Below are 11,105 nucleotides of genomic sequence, written 5' to 3' on the forward strand. Positions count from 1 at the left end.
TAAAGGCTATGGAGAAACTGGCATGTGGAAGTTTAATGGCATGGAAATGTACAATAATTTAGCAAGTAAGTGAAAGTAACCCAGTGTCATTGCAGCAATACTGTAGATGTCCTTGCCCAGAGACAGCAATCGGGAAAACTGTGACATCAACAGACAGAGGGAAAAGGTTTTTTTCCACTCACAATGTCATATATTTGTTAAGTAGGGCCTCTGTTATGCAGCTCCAAAAGATGAAGTAAAAAGAAAAAGCTTGACAATACAAAAACAATTAGTTGATGTCAGAGTGGTTTAAAGGGTGTACAAACAGTATTCACTAGAAATAAATAAGTCTTCTGAGAGCAAAGGCCAATTATTGTGCTGTGCCCTTAATGGGAAACATTTACTGCAAAGTTACCTAATAATTTTCCTCAGGACACCTCAGGGCTATGTGACCTCTCTGAGTCCGGTGGCATGGTTGAAGCAGACGGTGGAGGGGGAGGTGACTGTGCTGGGATTAGCCTCCACAGTCAACATACTGACTGCACACAACACACATGCTTCCCTGATGGCCACAGCCTGCAAACACCAGGACACCAACAGGTATGAAATCTCACTTTTGTTCTAGACATTCATTTCAAATTCTTGTGAAATTCAGCTGAGACGAAAACATATGAGTTGGTGATTAAACATGTAAAAGCAGAGCACACGTAGAGTAAATCAGGCCAACAATCTGTCAAGGATGATCTCCTGATCCCCTGTGCTTGGGTCTGAGTCGAGTTTACACTCACCTAGGGTCAGTGTTACAACTCTTTATCCTTACTGTGATAACCAGCTATATTTATCTTTATATTTTGATCATCTACTGTAAATAATTGTTTACTCAGTAATTTATATGGTCAAATTTCATCACATTGTCTCAGTAAAAACTCCATTCAGGTTATGTGTTAATGGTTTCTTAATTCAACTTCATGGCAGTTATAATGGCCAAGTTAGTTAACCTCAGGTTGTTTCTGTTATTTTTGTCCACCCTCCCTGCAATTTCCTAGTAATAGTGGTTACATAGTTAAGTATTCTATTCATAGAGTACAGCAGGCAAAAGCCCAGTAGACAGGATTACTGGTTTGAGTGCACAGTTGGAGTGAAAGAAGGACTTCCCACCAGCTCAATACTATCTCTGTCTTATTAGTCGTCATTAGCACTTCTTACATGTAACGGCAGCACGTAACTTATGCAAATGTTGTCCTTCATTTCATGTTGCACAGGCTCACAACATGATGTCTAGTTACAATCACTGACTACAATCCAAATCATCTGTGCCTTTTGTTATAAAGTTGTGCATGTAATTCAATCAGTGTGTTTCTGATTCCTCTCCTGTTTAGTTAATTGCCTTGTGTGTGACACACACACACACACACACACACACATCAGGGACCCTTCATCTGCTCACTATGGCATCCCTGGAGGAAGAGCTAACCTGCTCAGTGTGCCGAGACATCTTCAGCAAAGCCCACCCCTTGCCCTGTGGTCATAGCTTCTGCTCCCCCTGCATCCGCGAGGCCTGGAGCGACCAGCGTGAGGGCAAAAGTCGCTTTACTTGCCCCCAGTGTCAGGAGGAGCATGGTGAAGTGCTGTGTGATAGCTGTCCTCCCGAGGTAGAGGAAGGACAGCCACCGTTGGCTGTCAAAACCTGCCTGAGGTGTGAAGTGTCGTTGTGTGCCGAACACCTCAAACCCCATCTGGAGAGACCGGCGTTTAGCACTCACCTGCTGGTGGATCCGCTGGGGGACCTCTCCCAGCGGAGGTGCCCGACACACACAGAGATCCTGCGCTACTACTGTGCTGATGAGAGGGTGTACGTGTGTGGTGACTGTCTGCTGGAGGGCGACCACGCTCAGCACAAAGTGAAGGCACTGAGACAGGTGGAAGAGGATCTGAAGGTCAGCTGGAAGACTATTCAATGTTGTGTTTGAATGTGCATGTGAGTGTGTTGTTGCTCATTTATGTGTGACTCCACAGGTCATTCTCCAGACCCTGCTCAGAAAAGCAGAGGAGAAGTTGAAAGATGGAGAGCGAATCCTCAAAGAGCATGAGAATATTGATTCCACCATGGCTGTAAGTAGAACTAGTTCAACTCCAGGGGAAATGCAACATGATGACTCTCTCAAAAATGTTCTGTACTTGTTGTATTATCCAAGTTATGACCCACAAGGGATTTTAATCCTTTCCACATATAACTCTCAAACTGACGCCACTCTCCTGATGATTTTTTTTCAAATGGATCAGACGGTTGATTATATCTCAATCACTGATCTCACAACCCACCAATCTTTGATGTCTGGTTGCAGGACTCTCTGAAACAGGATGACACCCAGGTGGAGCGGCTGGGCTCAGACCTGCAGTTCCAGGTGAAGAAGCTGGTGTCCGCTCTGAGGGAGATTACCAAGAGGGAGAGACAGCAGGTCATAGAGCATGTGCACGAAGACTGCTCCAAGGTGAGAGAGGACATGAGTCAGATGCTGAGCATCCAGCACTACCTGGCCTCGCTGCTGGCAGAGACAGACCCCTTCCTGCTCATCTGGGTAAGACCTGGTGCTGAACAGACACCTAGCTGTACATTGCCAGATTTGTTGAGACCTGGGTCATGATTGGAATTGTATTATAGCTGAGTAGGGTAGCCGCTGTGAATAATGATGATCCAGTGCTCTCAGTTGTGGAAATGAGGTTGTCATTTTTAGTTTTAAGTCTAATGTGTCGACAAATATTTGGTGGATTGCCATTAAAGTTTGTACTGACATTCCCCTCCCTCTCATGAAGTGTAGGGCCATCTTAAGGTCAAACTCCATTTCTCCGATACTTTGGTTTATGTCCAAATACCTGCAAAATGTGAAAAATGTTAATGCTAAACTGAACTTTCTTAAAAATGATACCTTCTAAACATGATATCAGTACGTTGAAATTGTTATTGTGAGCATTTTGTCAAATTAGCGTTAGCATTTAGCTCAGAGCCACAAGCCTGGCTGTAGATGTAGTTCTTTGTTTGTCATATGCACGACAATTGTTTGTTAAAGATTTGGTTCTCCACCTGTGTGTTGACACATCATATTGTTATTTCCCATGTTGTCTTATGTGGCATATTAGAGGACAATTTTGATGAGTTCTTCACATTGCTGTCAACAGGGAAAATTCAAAGCCCCGACTTGTTTTCAGTATTTCTTTCTAACATTAAATATTAATGAGTTTAACACTCCAAAACCCAGCTCATCTGTTTCATCTGTACTGTATGGGTGTAGTTTGAGCAGATTTGATTGACAACCATAACAACTCACTGTCATCAGATCCTGTTTCAAATGTTACTAAATCACAATTGTCCAACTGAACCCAAACCAGCGAGGAGAGAACAGACTGTAATCTTTTATGAGAAATCACCAAAAATGTTCTAACCTTGGCAGAAAATGTAGTGTTAATCTAGTGGTAAGACATTTTATCTATAACAGACAGTTTCAGAAGAGCATGTGATAATGTTTGCATGTTATATTTTTAATCTTTCCAGTTCATCATGTAGGAATGTACACGTTGCCTTTTGGTGATGTGGATGCTATTTACCATGCTGTCCATTGATTTGTTGCTGCTTGATTATTATATGGCAGATTAGATATATAAAGAAAATGGTGTTTTCTCATTGCTGAGAAGGTGTGTATTCAGTGAACTAACAAATAAATGCATTTGCTTTTCACTATGGTAGACATTTCATCATATTTTAGATTTATTGTATTCTAAAGACATGACTTTAAGACTACAAGCTATGGAACAGAGCCATAAGTATGTGTATGAGCGTTGTATAAGATCATATATTGTGGAATAAAGATGGTGCATATCTACCTAATAAAAGGTGCTGGGCAACAGATGTGGATGTTTGAATGAGGATTTAACCTTGTGTTTACTTTCTTACCTAACTGGGCAGATTCACAAGGACGTTACTTATTCTTTCCGATAATGAATCGTTTTTCTCAGCTGGCTTTCACTCTTCTTTCCTCAGGCATTTCAATCAGATGACACAAAGTAAGTCCAGAATAAATCAGTGACACTGTGTAATGTTAGATGTGTGTGTGTATAGGTAGGCAGTCTTTGTTTGTATGTGGCAGATAGCGATAGAGACGGGAGGAATGAACAGATTAATTATTTCACTACACAAGCCTTTAATCTGTATGTGCTCAGGCCTTAAAATGATTCCTTAAAATGTGTTCCTCTCGCAATATGTGTTGTGCTCTTGTATTCTAGGTTACTGGCCGACCTGAACAGCCCACTTTTCATCCCTGAAACCGTCAGTGTGGACAGGAAACACATCTTGGAGGACGTAGAGAGCAAGTATAGGGAGTTCATCACCGCCACCCTCCGCTGCCTCAGTGAACTAAAGAGGGAGCTCTGTGAGTGGCAGATGGGTGACACGTCCCATTTATTTACCTTTCTTAAAAGATTGGTTTGTCATTCAGGGAAATTGACTCATTCGCTTCCTTGATGAGAGTTAGATAAATTAAACTAACTGTTCAAATTCATTGCATCAGCGTCTTCCAAAAATGTCAAATGTCAAGGATGAAAACATCATCTTTGAAACTGTGATTAAGTATTGTTATATAATTTAAGATTTATTTATATGGAATCTTTTTACTTACGATTAGTGGTTCTCTGAATTTACTTTATTGTTTTATGTCCCTGTCATACAGTAACCAGTCCCTTGACTCTGGACACTAACACAGCCCATCCTCTGTTGAGCATCTCTGATGATCTTCGCTCTGTGACGCGGGTTAAAAACCGCCTGCCCTGCGCTACTCACCCCGAGCGTTTCGACCACTGGCCGCAGGTCCTAACTGTCCAGACCTTCTCCTCTGGCACTCACTACTGGGAGCTGGAGGCTGTGGGATTTTGGGATATCGGGGTCTGCTATCGGAGTATTGGACGAAAGGGGAAAGAAGGCAAGGCCTTTGGGAACAACAAGGTGCCTACAGTAGTTGTTCTAGTTGGTAGCACTTAGCCATGTTTGATTCATGTCAAACAAACAAATGAAATAAATGCAAACCTCTATTTGATGCCAGTGGTATTTGTAGAGCTATGTTTTGACCACTTTTCCCACGCTTCCCTGGCCTGAAAATTTTTTTTTTTCATTTGAACTCCCACTCATTCTCAATCTCAATCAATATGTTAGGAGACTCTGAACAACAGAACCCTCTTCAGTTTCAACCAATTGATTGAAATGCTTTTTTTTTTTTAAATGTCCAGGTATCATGGAGCTTGACACAGCAGCATGACAGGAAGCTGGCTGCCTGGCACAACCGCAGGAAGACCCGCCTCACGTATCAAATGACTGGTAACCGAGTTGCCGTCGCCGTGGACTACGGCGCAGGCACCATCACCTTCTCCGAGGTGGGACCATCCTCCAACCTGACCCACCTCCACACTTTCACCACCACGTTCACTAAGCCGGTGTGCTTGGGCTTCGGACTGTACAAAGCTGAGCTCAACAGCCGCATCTCTTTCATCAAGGTCTGAGGCGGAGATAAGGGAAAGGAGGAGAAAATAATGCTGACAGGCTCTGAGCTGGTTTAACTTAGACAAAGCCATGCCAAGACAAAGTGGTGTTGATTTATTTCTGCACAACGCTCTGATGGAACTTTTGTCGCGAGCCTCTCTGATGTTTCTCTCCCCTCTGATCTCTGAGCTCTTCCTCAACAAAGAGACAAAACCACGTCTCCTAAAACTGTGATCAGGTGATATTGACGTGGAAATTATTTCCAGCAGAGAAAAGTGAGAATGGCGCTTTGGATGAGTGAATTTGAGTGGATCCTGACAGGACAGCAAATTAAGATTCTCCTTTGAAAAAGGACAGAAATAGGCTTGTTGTGCTTTTTATTCCAAAAATGATTACAAATGCAGATGACTGGTGATTTAAAGATATTATAGCTTTGTAAAAGAAGGTTGTAAATGTAACTTTTGATGCCAGAAATGATTTTGTCAGATGTTTTTGAAACTGGACACTAACTCATCCCATCCTTTCCTAAGCGTCTCTACCTCAGTGTGACTGAAATTCTGTGAATACCAAATGATGTCTTTGTTTTTAGGAATTAACTGTATCTTCATCAGGTTGGTTTATGTGTTTGTACGCTCAAAAAAAATCTATCTTCACAGACTGCTAATCCAGCCTGTGTCTTTTAGAAGAAGCAACCTCACTACATAAAGCATTGGAGGTGTGTAAATCTTTTAGGTGCACAAACAACAAAAAGGAGAATTTGATCCCTTTTTAACTCAGCTTAAAAGACACACAAGAAGGAACCACTGATTTGATTGGATATTAAAAAAAAAAAATAAGAAAAACAACTGCCACTCACTAGCTAGTTTTGCTCTTTGAAGCAGCTCAGATGCCCAATTAGCTTCCCATTTTCTTTATTTCACTGTAAAGGTGAGTGGGCGGATGTAACATAGAGGGTGAGAAAGAAACAGACGGAAAAGGGGGTGGCTGAGGGAGAGAGATAGAGAGAGAGAAAGGGAGAGATCAGAGCACACTCCGGCTTGGTTACGATCAGACTGCCTGCCGTGCTCTGAGATAATGTGATAGAGGAAGAGGAGAAGAGGGATTTTTGTCCATATTACAGTGCTCCGGTTGGGAGGAAACAACTCTTTTCACCTGCTATGGAATACAGGATTGTTCAAACGGAAACAGGTGATCATCTATTTTCTATTTACTTGAAACACTAGGATTGTACTACACAGCAAAAATAGTTGAGTCATGTTAGAATTTTTGTTTTAAGGTGAATTATTGATCATTTTGCAATAATCTGAATCCTTCTCCAACCAATAAACAGCTGGTTTTGTGTGTAATGAAATAAGTTTCATTAAAGCTCAGAAAGAGATGTTTTTACACATGTTGTTGCTCATTTTGGTCAAAGATAAATTGATGGTATTTAAAAATGTACTGTTTGAAACTTAATGGCATCACACGAGGTCAAAAAAGTCTCGAAATCCCCAACTTGTGTTTCATTTCTATGAGTTGAACAACAGAAAGGTTGTTGAACTTGGAGAGAGAACAAAAAAAATGCAAAAAGTACAAATTTTTGTCCACGTATAGCTACTATATATGTGCCTGTAAGTGTGAAACAAAAGTGAGAGAGCGTGTGTGTGTCGTGTGAGGGAATGTGTGTTGAGCAGGGAGGGGGGGTTCGTGTAAAAGACAGATGGTCACTCAGTGGAGTTGTTCCCCCACTCCCTCTCTCTTTTTCACTCCCTTCTGGGCCCTACATCTTTTCCCTGTCACCTCTCCAGAATCTTACCTCATCTGTTTTTTTCCCTCACCTCTCCTCAGCATCTTTTATCATCTCTTCATCCTGTAAAGTCTGAACTCGTATCTCCACTCACTTGTGCTGCGCTCTATCTTTTCAAGCCCTTTTCTTCCCTTCTGCTTTTCTGCCCTCTTGTCAGGTTTTTTGCTGAAGAAATCCACTTGAAAATACCAAGAGGTTATTTTGTGACTGTCATTCTGGCCCCTGCCGACACAGCACGTAGGACACTGAAGAGACTTGGGATTTGTGGGGGTAAACAAGGAAACTAAAGACAGAGACAGAAATGAAGTGATTGACAGCTATGGCCAATGAACAGTTCTGAGTATTTTCTGAATATATTTCAGCTCTGAGACAAATCTGCTGGTTCTTTTGCTGCCTGGGAGCATATGAATGTACTTTAGCTGATAGCAACCAAAACTACAAAGAGGGTAAAGTCTGGAAACTTTTCACAAAGACAGTTTGTTTCACCGTAGCATGGTTGCTTTCATTTCAAGTTCAAGTCCAAAGTGACACTTCTCTAAAGTAGAATCAATCAGAGATATTTGACTTAACAGCCCCAGTTCAGTCATGCATCCCAGGTTAGTTACCTTCCCCATAGTGCTGTCTGTGCTCCTGATGTGGGGACCTTTGGGGTCCAGGGGCCAGAATGACACAGAGCCCATCATCCTTGAGGGGAAATGCTTGGTCGTATGTGATTCCACTCCTTCATCTGAGCCCGCCGGTAACGCCCTGGGCATGTCGGTCCGTTCCGGCTCAGGCCGGGTTGCCTTCTCCGCCAGCCGCCAGACCAACCATGAGCCCACAGACATGAGCAACCGCACCATGATCATCTACTTTGATAATGTAAGTATGTGACTGCTTATCTTTCAGTCACAGGGTGCTGTTTTGTTGTTTAAATAAAGCCCATTATTGACATGAGAGGACAAATTACTGTGTTTTACTATATTTCACATAAGATTTTTTACAGAGCTATAATTAAAAAAAAAGTTTCAATGTTTTCCCCACCCACAGCTTCTGTGAGCTGTATTCCAAGTATTGGAGTCTTCTAGCAATGAGATGCACATTTGATTTGAGTTCTGACAGTGAGGAATTATGATAATGAGGTAAACACCGAACTTTCAGACTTTCAGCCGAGCTGAGTTTTCACAGATATTCTGGGCTGTTTTAGAAATGTAAATGTAAAAGCATGATTCAGTATTTTGGGAGACGCCTGAGACTGAATGGACAAAAAGAATGACCCAAATGACCCTGGAGTGAGTATATATATGGGATTTTTTTTACCACTGCCCTACTGTTTATCATTAGTCTTCCAGGGGTTTTATTCTCTTCCATACCTTTATATTTTCATGTGTAAATCACATATCATCTTGCCTTCCTCCTTTTTCTTCCTCTCTTTCGTTGCGTCAGATTCTGGTGAACGTGGGCACTCATTTTGACCAAGAGAGCAGCGTCTTCCTGGCACCAAGAAGAGGCGTGTACAGTTTTAACTTCCACGTTGTAAAGGCCTACAATAGACAAACTATTCAAGTACGATACCTCAACTCTGACACTTGCAGTTCTCATTGCAGTGGATCAACATGCACTCTCTAATCCCATCGTTTGCTCTCTGTTAGGTCAGCCTGATGCTGAACGGCTGGCCAATGATCTCAGCCTTTGCCGGGGACCAGGATGTGACAAGAGAAGCTGCTACTAACGCCGGCCTGGTGATTATGGAGAAGGGGGACAAGGCCTACCTCAGACTGGAGCGAGGCAACCTGATGGGAGGCTGGAAGTACTCCACCTTCTCCGGGTTTCTGGTCTTTCCCTTGTGAGGAAGGTGGAGGGGGGTCAGGTTGAAGTGTTGGAAGGGTGATAGGAGGATAATTGGATGGTGCAGGGGTGGCAATGAGTGAGAGAAAAATGAAAGGGGGTGGAAGAAAAATAAGGCTTCCATCTTTAACTCTTTATACAGTGCATGAAAGGATGTGTTTTATGCAAAAAAATATATATAATTGAGATAAAGATTGTGTAAATTAAGATAATTTTCACCTGAGACCAAAAGAAAAAAAGTGGGAAAAGAAGCAGAAACATTCAGTAAAGTTATCTGTGGCTTTAATTTGCTGTTTCTGTGCATACATATTAGTTGGGTTTGTATAAGAGATATTTTAATTGTGATAAAAAAGTAGCCATGTGCAATGTGGGCTTCTGTGCTAAGATTTTTTTTTATTCACAATGTTTGAAACACTGCTGTTCTCCACATGGCATCCTGTCTAGCTAACAAACTTGCCAAACTTGCCCTTTACTCTGCTGTGTCGTATGACTGATGCCCCTCTATATGCCTGTTAAATCTCCTGCAACAAATGTTTATTTACACAGAAATTTCTATTGAGGAGAACATATTCAAATAAAATCATATATGGTTGGCTCAGTGTATTGCTTTTACATGAATTGTCAAATATCCCTTTGCAACATTTGAAGACTGACAATATTTTATAAATCATCGCTAGACTAACATAGAGAAATAACTGAGTTGATACTTGACTATGTTAGGGGTGTGGCTATTTAATCTGCTCATGCAAAACAGTATTTCTCCCTCCTCTCATGGTACTCTACTCATTGCCACGGCAGCTGTTTGTAAATATAGCCCTCACCAGCAGAGTTGGCGTTGGCGTGGACCAAGCAGACCAGCATGGGGCAGAGTGCAAGTGTGGTGAATAGCGGATACTCCTTGCAGGGCCGCAGACAGATGGAGGCTTTGGCGAACAGGCAGGCTCCTCTCTACAGGGTTACCATGGATAAAGTGTGGTGTGCTGTCACACGCAGTCACTTACGCTTCCCTGGTTCATGACCACAATCTCTCTCTCTTTCTCTGTTTCTCTGTCTGTCTGTCTCCTATCAGAATCACACTTTCTTGATTTTAGGACAGGCCAGTAAGTATTCCTGGGAATGGAGAACCAAGACATTAATTTGTGGTGTCACATTAATGCACTGAATGAAGAAGCTTTAATGGTAATAGATGGGAGAGCTTGTGGACATATTTTATGTTATTCTGATCGTGGTGTCCTTATTTCCTCTGCGTAAACTCTCTGAATCTTTTTCCATTTTTTAACCATGTAATATCACATCTTATTTTGTGATATTTAAGCTCAGAACAGAAATGGTAACTATGATATAGAAATCAAGGCTGGATTACCAAATTTGCAAGACAGGCAACTTGGTCTGGGGCCCCTGATCCTGAAGGACCTGCAAAAGCGGCGGTTGCTTTGTGGTAAATTGTAACTTTGTTTGAGAATGTGCATGAATAAAAAAATTATCATCTGACCGCATAAGGGTCTTGACATCTTTATTGCCTGATCTTGAGGCCCTGACCTGTATCAAGTTCTAGTCGTAAGGTTTTTGTTTATTATTTAAGTACATTTGTGCTAACATTGAGCATATTCTTAAATTGATTTGTGATTACTCAGATTACCACGCAAAAACCTGCACACAGACAATACACAAAAAGAAGAAGGACAATCCAAATAATAAAGCAGCCACAGCGGCTCAGAATCACATTTCAGCCTGTGGGCACTAGAGGGCGCCAAAACCCAAGTCACATAGAACTGAATCACCCAAGCGAGCTCACAAGTCATCACGTTGGTGCCCAGAAGAAAGCTTTTATTGAGATCTCAAAATGAAATAATTACCAAAAATGAAGGACAAAAATCAATGTGCCCATGTGGTCTGGATGTATATTTTTAGAAAGTAATAAAGCAATATCACAAGCTGAAGATGATGCCTGAGCTGTAGCCAATGTAATAAAACCCTGAAACAAACGGA

At 41.8% G+C, this 11,105-nt stretch overlaps 2 protein-coding genes across 3 annotated transcripts in view; both read left to right on the forward strand.

Moving 5' to 3' along the window:
* trim110 (tripartite motif containing 110) overlaps positions 1 to 6,889 on the forward strand; it is a 39,170-nt gene extending 32,281 nt beyond the window's left edge. The window contains exons 2-9 of one of the 2 annotated variants that reach the window (XM_051408932.1): positions 412 to 579; positions 1,359 to 1,916; positions 1,996 to 2,091; positions 2,325 to 2,558; positions 4,016 to 4,038; positions 4,258 to 4,403; positions 4,701 to 4,972; positions 5,254 to 6,889. In XM_051408932.1, coding sequence (XP_051264892.1) covers positions 451 to 579; positions 1,359 to 1,916; positions 1,996 to 2,091; positions 2,325 to 2,558; positions 4,016 to 4,038; positions 4,258 to 4,403; positions 4,701 to 4,972; positions 5,254 to 5,523 — 1,728 coding nt within the window. In that variant the 5' untranslated portion in view covers positions 412 to 450 and the 3' untranslated portion in view covers positions 5,524 to 6,889. The remainder of the gene's footprint in view (positions 1 to 411; positions 580 to 1,358; positions 1,917 to 1,995; positions 2,092 to 2,324; positions 2,559 to 4,015; positions 4,039 to 4,257; positions 4,404 to 4,700; positions 4,973 to 5,253) is intronic. The other variant, XM_051408923.1, reaches the window with a different exon arrangement.
* Positions 6,127 to 9,717, forward strand: cbln12 (cerebellin 12). The gene is made up of 4 exons (XM_051408991.1): positions 6,127 to 6,691; positions 7,447 to 8,150; positions 8,715 to 8,834; positions 8,921 to 9,717. Exons 2-4 carry the CDS (start codon positions 7,875 to 7,877, stop codon positions 9,116 to 9,118), a joined length of 594 nt encoding a protein of 197 aa, XP_051264951.1. The 5' UTR covers positions 6,127 to 6,691; positions 7,447 to 7,874; the 3' UTR covers positions 9,119 to 9,717.
* Positions 9,718 to 11,105: the final 1,388 nt, after the last annotated feature.

The sequence above is a fragment of the Dicentrarchus labrax genome, unplaced genomic scaffold (genome assembly GCF_905237075.1).
Source record: "Dicentrarchus labrax unplaced genomic scaffold, dlabrax2021, whole genome shotgun sequence".
Taxonomy (NCBI): Eukaryota; Metazoa; Chordata; class Actinopteri; family Moronidae; genus Dicentrarchus; species Dicentrarchus labrax.